The sequence below is a fragment of the Oryza sativa genome, chromosome 11 (assembly GCF_034140825.1).
Source record: "Oryza sativa Japonica Group chromosome 11, ASM3414082v1".
Classification (NCBI taxonomy): Eukaryota; Viridiplantae; Streptophyta; class Magnoliopsida; order Poales; family Poaceae; genus Oryza; species Oryza sativa.
In genome coordinates, this window is record NC_089045.1 from 29,084,445 (window position 1) to 29,104,010 (window position 19,566).

Below are 19,566 nucleotides of genomic sequence, written 5' to 3' on the forward strand. Positions count from 1 at the left end.
ATTTCAACACACTTCTCCAGGATGCCTTAATTCCGAATTATCCAGAGTGATCATCAGAAATAAGAGATACTAACTATTTCTTGCAAGATACTATAATCACTGGTTCTAGCAAATTACCAAGAAACAACATAACGCTTTCCTTGCCTCAACAATCGCGTATCGCTACATACATATATATACACATATATGACAAATGTTTCTGTTCATGTGTAAATAGTTGTTCCGGCAATTTAACCTGTTTGAAATCAAGTCTCGAGAATTTGATTAGGATCAACAAATCAAGATAGAAATTAAGTTTGTTTTGATCAATGGAGACCCTTAGCCTGGTGAGCGGCGTGACCACCATCGTCAAGCTGGCGAACGACATCGACGGCGCGGTCAAGGCGGCGAGCCGGAGCAAGAAGAGCTGCGAGAAGCTCGCCGAGCGCGTGGCCGACATCGGCGACCTCCTCAAGGGGGTAGACACCTCCTCGCCGTCGACGGCGGCGGTGGCCACGAGGAGGCTGGTGGGCAGGCTGGAGAGGGCGCTCCGCCGCGCGCTGCTGCTCGTCACCTCCTGCCAGTCCACCAGCCGCATCTACAGCCTCGTCGCCGGCGGGTGGCAAGCCGAGCAGTTCGACAAGGTGAACTCCGAGATCGACCGGTGTCTCCTCGACCTCAGCCTCTCCAGCCTCGCCCTCGTCTCCACCATTGATCACAAGCTCAACGCCGCCGCCGCCGCCGGTGAACGGAACACCGTCGAGGTCGTCGCGCCGCCCCCGCCGGTGAAGTGCAGTCACGATCATGATCAGGATGACGGCGAGGACAAGATGGCGGCCGGCGGCGCGGCTGAGAAGAATGGCGAGCTTATCTGCTTCGGCGGCGAGCAAGACGGCAAGGCTGAGACGGACGCCGGCGAGGTCACCACCACCACCACCACCATCGGTGTGCCGGCGGCCACGGCGGCATACATGCACTACCATCTGTCGCCGCCGCCGCCGCCGCCGTGTTACGGATACCACTTGCATTATTGCCACTGCACCCATGGCCACTGTCACTGCGCCGGCGGCCGCCACTACTCGCCGTCGTACTACTCCGACGACAGCGCTGACGTCAGGCTCCGGCATATGTTCAGCGATGAAAATCCCAACGCTTGCTGCATCATGTGACTCTGAGCTCTCAAACGTGATAGGCCAATTAGTTAGAAAACTAGGAAGGTCGCCCGCGCACATGCGCGAGCACCTTATTTAATGCTGATTTAGTTTTTATTACGAATGTTTAATTCTTTTAGATATACTCATTTTATTAGTCTTACTAAAATGTTTGAATGTTTCTATTTAGAATTAATAATTTTTTGTTCAATTTACATTTCCTTTCATCTCTTTTTTGGGAGAATTCCACTCTATGAAGCATCCTTGAAATGCTTTGATCACTGTAATTCGGGATGAAAATATGTGGGTTGATCCCATAGCACGACATGGGGTAAAGGTATCCATTCTAAGTTATCTCTTTCCAATTAAGTAAGAAAATTTAAAATAGAGGTCATAGTTTTTTTTAGCAAATTACCACTTAACTGAAGTGTCATGTAACAAATACACATTTCTAGATTGTTCTATGCTAAATGTTAGGAATTCATGATGTACCGTAGCAAGTTTAAATGGACATTTTTTAATTCCTATATGGAATTAACTTATATATTGCTAAGGCCACAACATGGTTATTTCACTGTTAGGATTCCTTGGTGTAGCCAATGTGCTTAGTACGATCAATATGATATTCAATTGGTCATGCGACTTCATATATCACATATATAATTTAGATGCTATGATCATCTTAAGATTATTTATTTATCTCTTAAAATATCATTTATTGATAAAAGATCAATATCAAATTGTATGGGTAAATAGCTCTTATATACATGCTTAGAGAAAAATAATTAAGTCGATGGAAAGTCATTAGATGTTTAATGGAATATAAGTACTGGGTCTACCAGTTTTATGAAAATTTAAGGTGGGATATTTTGATTTTTAGTGAGAAATTTTAGAATTTTCTTTTATTTAGTGGAGGCCTCAATATGGAAGTGGGTCCAGAATGTAAATTTTTGTTAGCAAAATATAGTCAATATGGATATTAAGTTATTGATTTCATATAAAAAAATATGGTAATTCAAACAAATCATAAGGGGCATAGGGATAGCTGGCTAGACCTAATATGTGGAGGTTCAATTGTGGTCTTTTCTTCAAGGTCAAAAAAAAATTGTGGTCTTTTCTTTGCCCATAAAGATAATTTTAATTTTAATTGTTATAGAGATAGAAAAAATAGAAAAAAGTAATGCCGCACACCGCACATGAATAGGGATGGAGGGAAAGTTGGGATGTCTTTTTTAAAAAATTGATCTATCTAATGATCTGAAATAATGTGTTGATGTTTAAGTCAAAACCGATGGTTGGATGTTTTTATTTTTTTTCAGATTTATTAGGATTTTCTGTAATTTAAGCGAGATTAGTAGCAGCTTAGTAAAGCATTTATGTACTTTAATGTCCTAATTGTTTGGGATTTTTTTAAAAAAATAAATCTAATAACAACGTAAAATAATGTATCAATCGATTTAAGTAAAAACCAATGGTTGAATGTTTCTCTAATTTAAGAGTGCCACACAACGGTTAGAAACGTTTATAGTATGTTTAATGGACATATGATGTCTATTTGTGAGTCTTTTTTCCATAAAGATAATTTTAAGTTTAATTGTGATTAGGATGAAAAAAAAAGAAAGGAGCAGAGGTAGCGTACAATACGTGTGTGCTGCACGGAGGTGCGGACATTTATAGGTTTTGGTTTTTTTAAAGATACATCTAACATTCTAAAATAATCGGTCCACCGATTTAAAGAAAAATTGATGGTCAGATTTCTTTATTTTATTAGAATACCACGTGGCGGCTTAGGAATATTTTTAGGCTGCCACATGACGGCTTGAGAGCGTTTGTAGGAAGTTTAATGGGCTTTTAGAATATAATAATAGAAATATGTAAAGATAAAATTAGGGTGCGTAAAAAAACAATTAGGACATGATTATTTGATTTTAATTATTGCGAACTTGAAAAATGGATCTATTCAACTTTTTAAAACAACTGGCACCTTATATAAATTGTCAAAAATTTTGTGGCGTTAGGATTGTGAATATTTTGAATCTGTCCATTGATGAAAGAATATGAATTTTAATTATAAATTCAAATTTTATCTTTGAGCTCCGTAGGATATATAATTTGCTGACAGCGTCTTGTATGTAGGAGATATAATTTGCTAGTCCTGTAGGAGTAACTAATCTGGCTTGCTTTTGCTAAGAGATAGATTTGGTATCTTATATGAAAGTATCAAACTAATCTACGTGAGATGGATGCATCGTGCTGGGCTGCACATGTGGGTCCTCGCTTTCTATACACAAGAATACACGATGCATCGTACGGGGCTGCAAATGTGGGTCCCGATTTATCTTGTTGTGCCATGTGGCGGCTTGAGATCGTTTTGAGGATGCCACATGTCAGCTTGAGAGTGTTTATAGGAAGTTTAATGGACTTTTAGTATATAATAATAATAATAACTAGGAAGGTAGCTCGCGCAGTTGCGCGTGCATATTATTTAAACTATCATAATTTTTGTTGTTATTAGAAAGAATTTAGGGTTTCCTTTGTAACACAGGATTTTTAGAAAAGAATAGAAAATGGTATATAAATGATTTTGAGAAAAGAAAAGAAAATGGTATATAAATATGATAGAAATGAATGTTTAAAATATAGTATGGAATAGAATGGATGTTTGGATAGAGTGTAAAAAATTTAAAATGTATTAACCCAGTTAGATCAAATTATCATCTGGACAAATAATAATCAAACAACCTTTGCATTAGTAGCTTGACGATTGTCTCGATGGTAATTTTTTAAAATTCTGTTATATGCAAGATATATATCTTGCATGTACGTACAGATATCGTGGAGAGACGAGTGATTATGTACGGGAGGGAGGTGGAATGGATTTGTATTTTTAAGGATTGGTCTATCGGATGTAAATAATTGTTTTACCGATTAAAGTTACAATGGTCATATTTTTTTTCTTATATTTTATATATGTTTTTTATTTTGAAAAGATATAATGTAATGGTCCAAAATAATAGGTCTAAGATTTTAAATCATGTGATAGCGTAGGATTTTTTAGAAGCATGTGTAAAATAGAGGATAGAGAAAAGTGGTTATCTGAATTATTAACACATAGATTATTAACAAAACAAATTACATAATCCGCATATAAACTGTGAGACAAATTTATTAAGCGTAAATAATCGGTCATTAGCAAATGTTTACTGTAGCACGGCATTGTCAGATCATGGCGCAATTAGTTTTAAAAGTTTCGTCTCGCAAGTACAGGAAAAACAGATGATTGTTAAATTTTGTTAATCTATGTAGATGAAATAATTATGCATTTGTGAAAAAAAAACTGCACTTAACCAAACAAATTTTGCATCACTTTGCTTTGACTAAAATACTAATTAGTAGTAGGCAACTAATACTCTGTAACTCTGTCTAAGCTAATTTTTTTTGCTCTTCTTTTCTATTCCGCTATACGAGTATACGTATGGATAGCAAGGAGAGAGTGACAGAAGAGGGGAAAATGGAAAGGATGAGGTCTGAGGGGAAGGGCGGACGAGGAGGGCGGATGGCGGATGGCGGATGGCGGATGGCGCGGGCCGGAGGTGCGAGCGGAGAGCTTTGGGCAGGGGGGACGGCGGCGCAGGCGGCAGGGATGGCGTGGGTTGGCGGCGTAGGCGGCGGGGACGGCGTCAGACGGCGGGGATGGCGTGGGTTGCTGGCGTAGATGGCGGGGACGGCGGCGGGCGGCGGGGATGGCGTGGGTTGCGGGCAGAGAGCGGTAGCGGAGAGCTGCAGGCGCTGTGGACGGGGGGACGGCGACGCGGGTGGCGGGGACGGAGGTCTCGATCTGACGTGCGCTCCCGCAAGGTTGTGGAGTGCGAGGCCGAGCTGGTTGCGCCGCCGAGCTACTGCATCGCCAACCGCTTCACTCGCGATTGGGCTGTACAACGGGCGCTGTCCTCAGGTATTGCATCGTGCATCCCTGCATCGTCAATGTGTACTGCACTAATGTCCTGTTGCTCTGTTCCCATGTCTTTGCTCTGTATCGATTTGTCTCTGCTTTACGTTCAAGTTATCCCTCTTGTACTGCATATTTGAGATTTTTTGGCCCATCATGAAGGGTGTCTGTATGGCTCTGTATAATTGAGCTTTCGTAGTTAACTAATTGTAGTAAAAAAAGCTTGTAACTTCAAAGTAAAAAATGCTTTCAATTTGATAATTTTATATATAATTACCATACCAGACCTTCACAAAACTTCATATGGTAGGAGGCGGGGATGGCGTGGTCCGCGGGCGGAGAGCAGCGAGTGGCGGGGACGGCGTGGGTCTCCTGTAGTTTCCCGTCTCCCTCCCTCCAGTGGCTGTTGCAGGCTTGCAGCGCCATGTCCATATCCACCTCCCATGTTCCGTCCTCACCTCAACATCCTCCTTGAATTATCTCCTAGCTCAGTGGGTGGGTTGGCGGCTGCGGTGTGTCGACCTCTCTATCTTCCTTCGTCTGTATTGGTTATGTCCTCTCTATTTTCCTTGATTAGTGGATTTGGCATCAGCTGCTGGGGTGTTCGCCAGGGGACAATTGGCAGCAATGGAGTTGTTGTTCACAGCTCTATGGAAAGACGGTATGTGCATAATACGAAAGATTGCGGAATTATGATGTGATTAAATGGCTCATTGGCTGTGTACATGTATTTTGGATGTTTAAGCCTGTTTAATCCATTGTCTAAAAAAATAAATGGTTCATGGATGTTTACTTTCTGGGGAAAAATGTTATAATAGAAGGAAAATGTAATTATCCTATAACTTTATATCTCTCCATTTCTTTTTGTTTGACGCCGGTTAGTTCAAAATTGCACTAATCAACGTCATTCATTTGAAAACAGAGGTAGTAATTATTGAATATAGTACAAAGATGAAATATATTGTTTGTGAAAGGAAGATATAATGTTTGAAATATCATCCTATTTCAGCTGGTAAAAATACTCACTGTAAATGGTAATTTTGAATTGCAGCCTTTCGCTAGAGTATGTTGTAGCACAATCAATGTTGTACTGGAGAGAAGCAGGAATAGAGCAGCTGCAATGAATATTTACAATGATAAGGTACCCATGAGTAGTTTGCAACATAGTTTGTATGATCAATATAGATGAATGAGAATGATATAATACCTTCTAGAAAATCTCTTTGTACACTATGTTCCTGACCATATGTTCACCTGGGCTTTCATTGTCATCTAGCATTATCCGTAGCCCATCTCGTCTTGTAACTCTGGAGAACGCTACGTAGAGCTGCCCATGCGTGAATACTTGCTTAGGCAGATATAGTCCTACCATGTTTAGAGACTGTCCTTGGCTTTTATTGATGGTCATAGCGAAGCACACACTGAGTGGATATTGTCTTCTTTTTAGCAAGAAGGGCCATCCTGACTCTGTTGGCGTCATTATTATTCTAGGGATATATACCTTTTCTCCTACATGTGTTCCTGTTATGATCTGTGCTTCAATGAATCTTTTCCCGAGCTGAGTAATGGTCATTCGTGTACCATTACATAACCCTGAACTTTGGTTAATGTTTCGCAGTAGCATCACTGGAAGGCCTAGTTTCAGTTTCAGCACATGGTTTGGCATTCCAGGGAAGTTTAGACTATTTAGAAATTCTGTTGGATATAGGACATCGGTTTCACTGTCATTAGTTGTTGCTTTGCATACAGTGTCGCAGCTCAGATATGTTATCTCCTCTCCTTCTATCATGTTCATTATAAATTCATTAATTTCCCTCGCTGTCTCATTTCTTGGGCATAGAATTGCTCGCTGTTCTAAGAAATCTCGTTTCTTATAATTCTGTACCAAGTTTGGATATATGCTCTTCACAATTTCTTCCTTTGGATCACCTCCTTTCTTCAGTATCAGGTCATCAGGTATTTCTATCCATTCCTCTCCATCCGCTGATGTTGTTTTGCCATCACCAATGTTCAAAATCCATTGTGCGAAATCTGCAGTCCTTTTTTGCTCATCTTCATCTCTTGAGATGCAGCTCAGGCGCATGTTCCTTGTAAGTTTTAAGATGTGGAAGTGCTGCCATAGGTAGGACCGTTTTATTGATGCATTTACTATTTGCGTGCGTCTTCCCTTTCGCACAACAGGAAGAATCTGGCGGAAGTCTCCTCCTAGAACCACAGTCATACCGCCGAATGGCTTTGTGCTGTTATCTTCACCCTTGGACCGTAGTATGTCCCTTAGACTTCTGTCTAGCGCCTCGAAGCAAATTCTGTTTGCCATTGGAGCCTCGTCCCACAGTATGAGTGATGTTTTTTTAAGTAGTTCCGCCAGGTGCGATCCTTGTTTGATGTCACATGTTGACTCTTCTGTAACAATTAGTGGGATGTGGAATCTTGAGTGAGCTGTTCTCCCCCCATGAAGAAGTAAGGCTGCTATACCACATGATGCAACCGTGAGTACTATCTTTCCTTCTGAACGTAGTTTGGTTGTGATAGCTCTCCACAGGTAAGTCTTTCCTGTTCCACCGTAGCCATCGACAAACATTAGTTTTCCCAACCCCTTGTTGGTTGACTCTATTATTGAATCAAATGCTACCTTTTGTTCTGCATTAAGTTTACCAAATATGCTATCATGTTCCTCTTTCTGCTTGTCTTTGTCATAGCTCATTTCTTCATTCAGAAGTCTGTTTCCAAGTTCCCGTAGTTCAGCACATTTTGGTAGCTCTATATCAGGGTATTCCTCAAGTGTTTTTCCAGCTTGTCTCATCAGCTTTTCTATTTCTATCAGAGCATGTCCCTTTTTTTGTTGCTCTGTTAGGCGAAGCGTAGGATAGTTGAGATTTTTTCTCTGTTTGTATTCTATGTCTTCACCTAGATCCTCCCAACAGCTTTCCCATATTCTCTTCGGATCAGTTACCTCACAGTGACATAAAATTGTTGTGAAAAGATGTCGTAGTTGGTTCCCTGATGCGTAGTTGGATGCCTCTCGGATGCATTCAACCCACTCCCTGTCATCGTCAAGAAATCCTAATGCTTCGCAAGCTGATTTGAATGATGGGTGTACAACTCCATCTACAGTTCTGATTTCTTCGAATGTTCTGGGTCCTTTCACTGTGTTCAGTAGCATCCTTAGGTAGTATTTATCTCCGCTTGCTGGATGTGCATAGTAGATCCTACCAATCATTTTTCCTTTTTTCCGCTTGTTCCACTGTTTTAGTTTGTTCTTCCATACCCATTTTGATGGGAATTCAGCATAAGTGAAGTCCCTTGCTTCATCATTGATCTTGTTTGTTTCCATCCACTGTGTAAATTTAGTGACTCCTATTCTTTCTTTTCTTACAATCTTCCTTAAGTCTGCCGAGTCTGGGAAAATAACTTGCTGTTCATTCTCCAGGTGGAATGGTAGCCTCTCAACAGATGGATATCGATAGTGCATCTCAAATTGGAATATTCGCCAACATGCGTCATGTCCTGATATGTACGTGCATTCCAGGTACTTCTTGATCTCATCATGATCAGATTCGATTAGGGCTGTTGCTTGGTCGTCGCCTTTATGCATGTACTTGAAAAGGTATTTGATTGACTTAGATCGATTGCACCGCTCGACATTTATGTGTGCTTGGTACTTTACCAGCAAGTCTCTATTGTAAGGGACTACATATCTGTTGTCTAGCTTAACGTTTCCTTTCTCTATGTACCTGCCATTGTCTCTTCTTCTGTATGTTGGGAATCCATCCTCATCCACGGTTGTTTCACTGTGGAATTTCTTGGGGAAATTTCTGATGCATTTGTTCTCTATCATGCATGGTGAATTTGACTTTGCCTCTCCACATGGACCGTGCATCATGAAATTTTCCACAGCTTCAAATCCTTCGCGGTCTTCTTCCTTGTCTGGGATCTCTGCACTTATTATTCTATCGATCTCTGAAGCGTCTGGGCATTTGTCTTTCTTGTCAAGGAAGATTAGTATATGGGCATGTGGAAGTCCCCTCTTTTGGAACTCAATTGTGTATATAACTGCATTAAGATGGACAATTGTTAGTTCCTTTTTAAAATTAAATAAATTCGAACTAATGAATATGCGGGTTTAGGATTTTTACTTGCAAGAGTCTTTCCAAAGTATTGCTTGTCCTTTATGTCTGTCATCAATTCCCTCAATTTTATATGGAATACTCGGTCAACAATGTCAGGTCTATCTGATGGTTTCTGAACTCCTATTTCATCTAGCATATTTTGTATCTCTGGCCAAGCAGCGTTGCACGTGAAAGTGACAAACAGGTCTGGGTATCCTGCCCAACGACATATTGCCATAGCATCTTGGTAGTTTTGTGCCTTGTATCTTGGGCTGCCTGTGAAAGATGAAGGAAGTAGTATCCTTTTTCCAACCTGTTCAGCTCTTGTGTCACCCCTTTCAATTGCATCCTGCAAGCCAGCATACAGTTCAGTTCTAAGATTCCCTTGATGTTTTCTTATCCAGTCCAGCCTATATTGGATTATGCACGCTAGTGCATCAACAATGAACTGCAACGTCAATTTTTCACACATTAGCAAGTGCATACATTGATTTTTGCGCTGTTGTATGCGATAAGCATAGTACTCCAGCATGGTCAAATGTTTTCTCTTGCATTTGGATCCATGGTTATCTCTGTACAATATTTTGTTTGTGAAGCCATCTTCTCCATAGGGAAATAGCAACGGGTACTGCATTGGCATGAATTTTGGATGGTTTTCTGATATTCTTCTGGGCCCTGTGTCTTTATAATGAACAATTATGTCACGTCCTTTTTGGTTCTCACTCGTGTCATTAACAATCAGTGCTGCCACTTCCGATGCCGATGGCATGTTATGCTGCCTGCCATCTCCACCACGCTTCCTTATAAGTCGTAGGCTTACATTATGATAGTCACCTTCTTTGAATCTATCTCTTGCCATTCTGAATGTCTGTGCTAGTACGTTTTCTCTGTCCAGCATGTTCTTTAGGCCTAAGACAATGTGTGAATCTATTGATTCTCTATTATGGGATGATGTTGATGCGTCAATTCTGTTTTTGACTTCGTTCTCAGTGTCATAGATGTAAAGTTGCGCCCAGCGAGGTTTATCGCCTTCTTCAGGCAGTAGAGTACCTATTCGGTGGTAGTTCTGGCCATTCATGCGGAAAACATATGGTCCAGACCCATTGTTTATCTCTCTGTCAACTTTTCCTCCCATGGAGGTAAATGCAAACATGGAGTTATATACTCTGATATTGTCCATGTAGTTCCTCGATCTCTTTCCTTTTTCTTTGCACATCAGATTTGAAAGGTAAGTAGGTGGTTTCTTTAGTGTAGGTAAGTCAACCTTGCCCTGTTTGCAGCATAAGCTAAAAGAAGGTGGCCCTTTTCCTTTGCCACGAGTTCTTTCTTCATACCAGAAAAGTGCACCACAGTGTTGACATGTGCATGTAGGCTTGCCAAAATTCCATTCTTTCACGCTTGATTTTTTCTTCTTCCTTGGTGGTACAGCAACCTTATTCCTTGTAATGTTTCCTTCCTTACTTACTCGATCATTCATCTTGAGACTGGAAGACAAATATTTTTTTCATAAAAAAAAAGTGATTTAAAAATAAACTGAATGACGATATCATTTTTATAATGTGGTTAACATACCTATTCGTTTCCATGTTGGTTGATGGGATCTGATATTTTTCTTTTCTAGACCTGATTTTATTCATATCACAGTCAGTGTTTATTGTTGAATAAGGAAAAATTTCCTTTCTAACAATGGTGTTGATTTTCTGTATGTTTACCTTTCAATGTGATTTGCTGGATTTGAACAGGTCGAACTGTTATTCAATGTAGATCCGCTTCTTCTAAGGTCAAGTTTCCTTTTCCTGTTCAGTCTTGATAAGCGTGCGAGTTCCGTTGAGTTTACTTCAGCTGTGAAGTTTGAGCTGTGAAAATTGGATGTCAAAACAGGGAGATAACAACTTTTTTTTGACTGATTCTGATGTATTGTACCTATTCGGAAATTAATTGTTATTAAATACATACGCTTGAACTGTTAAACTTGGATCTGAAAATCAGTTCATAATTGTTGCGGTTGAAATAAATTGTTATTAAATACAGGACCTTCATAGGTAATTGTATTCTTTGCTTATAATTTTACCTTTGCAGGGGATTTCCTGTATCAGCAACCTTATTCCTTATAATGTTTCCTTCCTTACTTACTCGATCATTCATCTTGAGACTGGAAGACAAATATTTTTTTTCATAAAAGAAAAAAGTGATTTAAAAATAAACTGAATGACGATATCATTTTTATAATGTGGTTAACATACCTATTCGTTTCCATGTTGGTTGATGGGATCTGATATTTTTCTTTTCTAGACCTGATTTTATTCATATCACAGTCAGTGTTTATTCTTAAATAAGGAAAAATTTCCTTTCTAACAATTTTGTTGATTTTCTGTATGTTTACCTTTCAATGTGATTTGCTGGATTTGAACAGGTCGAACTGTTGTTCAATGTAGATCCGCTTCTTCTAAGGTCAAGTTTCCTTTTCCTGTTCAGTCTTGATAAGCGTGCGAGTTCCGTTGAGTTTACTTCAGCAGTGAAGTTCGAGCTGTGAAAATTGGATGTCAAAACAGGGAGATAACTACTTTTTTTGACTGATTCTGATGTATTGTGCCTATTCGGAAATTAATTGTTATTAAATACATACGCTTGAACTGTTAAACTTGGATCTGAAAATCAGTTCATAATTGTTGCGGTTGAAATAAATTGTTATTAAATACAGGACCTTCATAGGTAATTGTATTCTTCGCCTATAATTTTACCTTTGCAGGGGATTTCCTGTGTCTGCGCTTGACTCATTGTTGCTCATTTGAAACCCAGTCCTTTTTTCATCAAGTTTTCTTTTCCTGGTAAATGTTGGCATATCCTTGTTAAATATGACGCATTTCCTTTTTAGTAATTGTGATGATAACTTGAGTGTTTACCTTTGAAGAGCATTTGTTTCATCCGCACTGGAGTAATTTTTGGTCGATGGAGATCCGCTCCTTCTCAGGTCTAGTTTTCTTTTCCTTTTCGATCTTGCTAACCGCGATAATTCCTTTGAATTGGCTCGAGCAGTCAAGTTTGAACTGTTAAAATTGGATATGAAAATCAGTTCATAATTGTCGCAGTTTGCAGGAGTCAATCACAAACGATTAAGGTATTTAGGGTGATTCTTACCTGTCCTGTGTTGGACTGCCATCATCCGTAGGGTGATTTCCACTCTGCATCGTGTTTTCCTATATTTTTGTTGTGCAAGTATCAACTGCGAATCAAATGTCAAAAAATATAAAGTATCAACTGCATATGTGAGTGTTTGTCAATATAAATCTATAAGTTGCACTGTGATGGAAGATGATGGAGAGAACTGATAGGGACCTGACTGGTGTCTCCGGAAGAAAGGAAGAGTAGATTGTTTATTGCAGCATTGTTGTAAGATTAATTTATATAGGAATATAGAGTCCGTGGAGTTTCCATGAACCTATGTGTCGTGGATTAGTACTCCATCCATATTATTACTATACTTGAACAATTGTCTTCCATTCTTTTTAATGGTATCGTTTCCATTCTATGTATAAGATGTAATTCCTTAATACTGTGTACGGTCAACTCTATTTTGCAATACTTTTAGTACGGTTATATAAAAAACAATGTGGCTTTTTTTGGCAGTTTTAAAATTGAAATTATTGGTACGGATGATAAGCTGAATAGATGGTATATTTTTTTTATTGTACTTGAAAATAGATTGCATATATATATTGTCAAATTTCTAATTAGATATTTTTTGCCTGATTTTTACAGAAGTTAATTAAATTATTGTGAAATCCATTTAAATATTACACATTTGGAAAGTTCCTTTGATGCGGTTTTATTTAGAACATCCAAAGGTTTACAATCATCCTAAGGAGATTCATTATATTTTGGTAAATACTAAACACGTTTCATTACTGAAGTACTGATAATAGACTGAGGGCTCATTTATAAATTAAAATCCACTGCAGGACCAAAGTGTAAAATTGCAGGCACATCGTTATCTCCTCCCAAGCCCTTCCTGGCCACATATCTGCGCTGCGGTCGCGTTTGTCTTCCTGTCCCGAATGGCCACATGAGGGCGAAGGCCAGGCGGCGGAGAATCTGAACATATATTCTTCTCCAATCTATCTAGCTCACTCATCACTACCTTCTCCTCCACTACTCATCCATCGGAGCCGATTTGAGAGGGAATGCCTTGTGGTAGCGACGGCTGAAAGACTGGTTGGCTAGATCCACCATAGGGCATCCAAGTCAGTGCCTTGGTAGATCCACCGCAGGATGTCTAGATCAGGAGCAGTGTTAGCCATCGGTTAGTTGGCTCTGGTATGGGAGGTGGTATTTGTAGGAAATGGGGCAGTGGGGATGGCAGGTGTTGGGGCAGTGCGGATAGCAGGTGCAGCAACATCAAGCATGGCTGAGAGCGAAGGTAGCCCCGAGAGCTCATCTTTCTTGATTGATTTCCATTTTACATAATCAAGTTTTTTTAATCATTAAGTTTCTTGCTTGGGGATTTGTATTAATTAAGAATTATTAAATCAACTGATCTTGTTTTATATGCTTTTAGGATATCAACGGTAGAGGAAGCAAGCAGGGATCGACTCATATACATGTACTGAAGGTACATGCATGCATTTATATTGAATGTTATTAACTCTCTATCTTAGAAATAAACAAAGTAATCCAAGGATTCCTTTGGCAAGTGCAAGTTGTACGTTACATCTGACAATATCTAATGAACATAAAAATTAATAGGAACATATATAATACTATTCTTCAATAAAAAGTATTGGCTGAACCCTCCTTTTAATTGGTTCTTTTGGGCCTTCTTGACGATAAATTACCTGCAGACGAAAGACCATATTATTATAATTTACTAATCAAACCAAATCTAAAGCAACCAACATTTTCCCAGAAGTAATATGTTGTACCTAATATGAGTATCGGGTGGGTGGTCTTCTAATCCTTGTTGATCTGCATCGACTGGACTGCTCATTCATGTGAACTTTAATGTTCTCAATATTATAATTGCATCGACCTTTGTTTATATCTTCCTTACTACTATTACAGCTGGTGCTGTCCTCAGTCACCTTTGTATTACTGCTGTGCTCATCCTATGGAAAAAAAATTAGTTGTTACAAAAAAAATATATATTAATTAATAACTTGATAAATTGTCTCATGCAATACCTCACTATCTGAAATTATAAATTTCCTTGATGGTCTTTTAGCAGTTCCTGAAGCAATTTTTCCGTCATGCACCTAAATTTTGTGTTCTTAGTTAGTTAATTAAAAAAGTTTTATGTTAAAATACATGATTTATTTAACAAATATATCAAATACTTCATCATCTTGAATTGTATTTTCAATTGCACTTTTTGTGCAAGTTCCCATATTTGTACTCTTCTTTCCACAACCTTTTCCCCTTACCTGCACAATAGCATATTGACATTAATGGACAAACATGAAAGGTAACATTAAATAGAAAGTAAAACTCAATGAAGTACAATGTTAGTTTGTCCTATGTAGTGTCTGACTTTTCTTTTAGAAGTACTGGTGTCCGCCATGACCATATTTTTATTATATTCTTCATCAAAATCATCATCAAGCGAAATTGGTTTGTCATTTGCTATCTTCTCACAATCAGTAGTATATGGTTCCTATTAATACCCATCAATTGTATGTAACATGTCAGTAATAGTTTGACAAATCGTTTTGTATATGAAAGAAAAGTAAGAATTGTACCTTATTTCTCTGAGTTTTCATTTCAGAACATTTTCCTTTCTTAGCCTATATCATAGTGCCATATTGAAATGGTAAATAATTTATATGAAAACTAAATTGAGTGAATTTGGAAAGTAAAATAAATGAAGTACCTTGTTAGATGTTTTAAAACGTCTTGTAACTCTTCTTTTAGAAGGATTCGTCTTTGTACTCTCCTGTGTAACCTTTTCATTGTATTCTTCATCAAAATAATCATCAAGTGATTCTTCACAATCATCATCGATTGTAATTGCCTTTTCATTTGTTTTCCCATCAAAATCGGTAATGTATGGTTCCTATAAAACATCATTATTAGTGTAGTACTATAAATAACTTTACGAATTGTTATATAAGAAAGCAATTATACATACCTTGTTTGATCTTTTTGTACATCTCATGTTTGATCTCTCTTTCTTTGTTTTGCGATGATTGTTCATTTCATAATCATCACTACTTTCATTTTTTTGGCTCTTCTTTTACCTGAAAATTGTGCTATCCAAACTACAGAACATCCAATAAATAATTATATATATAATATATATTGTAAAAATATTTTTTATTTGTTATATATTACCTCATCTTCTGATTTTTGCAAATCAGTGAAGCCATAATCATCATTGCACTTCAACATTGACTGCAAATTAATATTTATATTGTAATATAAGATCTTTCTTAGCCTATATCATAGTGCCATATTGAAATGGTAAATAATTTATGTGAAAACTAAATTGAGTGAATTTGGAAAGTAAATAAATGAAGTACCTTGTTAGCTATTTTAAAGCGTCTTGTAACTCTTCTTTTAGAAGGATTTGTCTTTGTACTCTCCTGGGTAACCTTTTTATTGTATTCTTCATCAAAATAATCATCAAGTGATTCTTCGGAATCATCATCGATTGTGATTGCCTTTTCATTTGTTTTCCCATCAGAATCGGTAATGTATGGTTCCTATAAAACATCATTATTAGTGTACTACTATAAACAACTTTACGAATTGTTATGTAAGAAAGCAATTATACATACCTTGTTTGATCTTTTTGTAGATCTCATGTTTGATCTCTCTTTCTTTGTTTTGCGATGATTGTTCATTTCATAATCATCACTACTTTCATTTTTTGGCTCTTCTTTTACCTGAAAATTGTGCTGCCCAAACTACAGAACATCCAATAAATAATTATATATATATCATATGCATTACAAAAATATTTTTTTCAAATCAGTGAAGCCATAATCATCGTTGTACTTCAACATTGACTGCAAATTAATATTTATATTGTAATATAAGATCTATAACATGTATAAAAAAGAATAATGCAAATAGTCATACCTCTTCTGCCTTGTCATTTACATAATTCATCTCAAGCTTTTCATTAGGTGTAAAAGTGTAGTTCACTTTGTAGTCTTCCTTACACTCTTCTAAATTCCTTTTAGTCAACTTCAATCTGAATATCAATATTCTTCCACATATCTGACGTATTGTATCAGGAATCATATCAATTTGTCCATTCTGTTCCTCCAGCATGGTGGACACAGACTTATGACCAAATATTCTTTCTGCTTCCTCATTAAATATTGTACATGTCGTCCTAGTAGTGTGGTCACTTATCTCAAGGTTTATTACATACCTGGTACAATGTGCCGTTAATGGTAAATATACCTGCTACAATATGTCAAATAAAATTTGAAGAGCATGCTTACCGTGGTTTTGGGTTCACTGCTTCCTTTCCGCATGAATTGCAAATGTATACATTTGATTCCTTTCTTGTTCCACAAAAGCACTTATCGCAAGACATATACCACCAATTTCTTGATTTAATCTCCTCAATTTTAGCTTTGACTGTGCATATAAATTCCTAAATAAAAAACAAATTAATGTTGGTTAACTAATCAGCTTGAAAGAGTGACTAAAGATGACTTCATGACTAAACGTACCACTTAATTTAGGTAATGCTCATTACATCAGCCATCAAGTAGATTTTTCCCAACATTAAATACACAAATGAAAAATAAACGTAACATAGGAATGGATATGTACCTTCTGTTGTATATTACTATATCGCAATTCTGTTATTTCTTTCAATGTCTTTCTATTGTAGAACATTTGCTCTTCAATGGTTCCTTGAGTGCTTGCGTCCACTTCAATCATTGTGGGCAAAACCTTTTCAGCATTATGCCTATAAATAAAATGCAATATAATCCATCAGATAATTTTAGACAAATCAACAAATATATATGAATTTAAATGCTACTACTGCACACCTGCTCAATATTTCCATGCTTGCAGGAATTTCCATATCCAAAAAAACTTCTGTTGAACTTGTTACTCCAAATGATAATAATTCTAAATGATCAATGTCGTTAGTTTACTAAAACTATAAGTACGTTAAATTAGAAAAAAATAACATCCTCACTTTCATATTCTTTAACCAGAAGTCCAGTGGCGATGAACACAGTTTGCTTCCCAAGCAAATCGTCGTCAACCATATTTGCTAAAATATCTCCCCATAGAGTAATTTTAACTTTTTCTCCCCTACAAATGCAATAAAGTCTTGTAAAATATACCACATAGAAAGTATTAGTGCTGGTTTAAATTTGCAGACAACAATCTTACTCTAATAAAAGGAGTTCAATTTCACGCATGTTGCAAACCCTCTCCCTGCTTGTGTTTTTTCCTAGCATTCTTTGCTCGATCGGCTTCATCCCGCTAAGTAAGCCAATCACATCTAAATACAAACAGGTCTTTAGTACAAATAACAATGTTTAAAAGAAGTAAGATTATGCACATACCTGATAACTGTTGATCTTTATTCAACCTACTCCTTAATGTTTTCCTGTCTGTAAACTCGAAGTAATAGTCCAAGAAACATTGTCTTTTTGATTTTACCTCTTTTACTATGGTATCATGATAAAAAAGGATTTTCAGATTGTTTTTTAGGACACGGTATTTATCATGTTCCATAACTTTGAAATTTTTAAAAGTATATATTGAGTTAATCTTAATTTTTGGCCTGAAGTGGTTCGCCAATTGCTTTGAGATAGAGACATGTATTGAGTTGCCCTGCACCAAAAAAATAGTATTTACATAATAGAACAATATATTAAATCACATGTTTACAACAATCATACCTCTGCATCTAGTACAATCATCTGTATACCATAGAACTCATCAACCATTGTAGGATTAACCGCATCCCATAGCCTAATAACTTTTACTTTGATTCTCCACCTATCGTTCTTTGGTGTTAATGCAGTAATCAAATTGCTAGGTGCCATGTTATCTGCAAATGAGTAGTACTGCATATAGTTACTAAACAAATTTGACAGAGAGTCGTATACATGTTTATGTTATTTTATAGAACTAATTAATACAAACTCTCATAATTGTGTTCTTTGATAGGTGCAAGGTTACTTTTTTGTGCTGGAAAAAAAATTGACAAAATTGTATACATAGATGCAACATAATGTACCTCTAACTAATACAGGATATCGTAATTGTGTTCTTTTGTAGGTGCAATGTTAGTTTCTTCTGTTGAAAATATGATGACAAAACTGTATAGATGCATATGTTATTTCCTAGCTGCAAGATCATGATTAGATGATGTCATGATTGTGTTCTTTTGTGGGTGCGTGATATACCTTCTTATGCCAAAGATAATTCGCAAGGTGCCGCAGACTTCTTCTGCTCCGTCCGCCGGAATCGACTTCTTCTGCTCCGTCGTTGGAATCGACTTCTTCCGGAATCGACTAATGTCGCATGCTGGCGGGGTGTATATATATGCATGCAAGCCTTACGAATATTGTCTCATGTATATGGAACTAATCCTTGTTGCAATTAATAATCTTTCCTAGTGATCTAAATTTTGCTTTTTGAGATTTGGAATGTTTTGCTTTGAGAGATTTGGAATATTGCCTCTCACACACAAATATGGAACTAATCTATGTTCGTTCACGACAAGTACATGTTTTGCTTTTAGATAGATTTCAAATCTTGCCTTGTGTACACGTACATATATTTATGGAAATAATGTGCGGGCCCTACGAGGTGCTGAATTCCTCTCGTTACGCCACGTGGCAAGTTGAGAGTGTTTTGAGGGAGACACGTGGCAGCTTAAGAGCGTTTGTAGGGAGTTTAATGGACTTTTAGTATATAATAGATAGATAATAGATAGAAGATAGATAGATAGATAGATAGATAGATAATAGATAGATAGATAGATAGATAGAAGATAGATAGATAGATAGATAGATAGATAATAGATAGATAATAGATAGATAGATAGATAGAAATAGATAGATAGAAGATAGATAGATAGATAGATAGATAGATAGATTGCAGCTGTGTGGGTCATTTTGAGTCCCAATATAGTTTTTTTTTTCTTTTTGAACGAATTTATGTAGTTGTAACTGAGGATATGTTTATTGATTTGTAAGGTTGGTGCTGTTATTAATTAATTGTTCTGCATGCTGAATAATTTTATTAGTGCCTAGTTGGTTTTATGTTACTATGGGTAGTACTTCGGTGGCGATCCAATGCCAATTAAGTGATCAAGATTGCAATTTCATTTACCACACTTTCACATTAGAAAGTTATATTTCAGATCCACCACGACTATAAAGCTGAGCAGGATCCA

At 37.3% G+C, this 19,566-nt stretch overlaps 1 protein-coding gene and 1 long non-coding RNA gene across 2 annotated transcripts; both read left to right on the forward strand.

The window, feature by feature from the left end:
* Positions 1–207: 207 nt before the first annotated feature.
* LOC107276221 (uncharacterized) lies at positions 208–1,326 on the forward strand. Its single transcript, XM_015761258.3, has one exon. The coding sequence runs from the start codon at positions 309–311 to the stop codon at positions 1,146–1,148; it is 840 nt and encodes a 279-aa protein (XP_015616744.1). The 5' UTR covers positions 208–308; the 3' UTR covers positions 1,149–1,326.
* Positions 1,327–13,207: 11,881 nt separating this feature from the next.
* LOC107279426 (uncharacterized) lies at positions 13,208–18,793 on the forward strand. Its single transcript, XR_001541274.3, has 3 exons — positions 13,208–13,605; positions 13,744–13,797; positions 18,444–18,793. It is a non-coding gene; the product is annotated as an uncharacterized lncRNA (long non-coding RNA).
* The last annotated feature ends 773 nt before the right edge of the window (positions 18,794–19,566 follow it).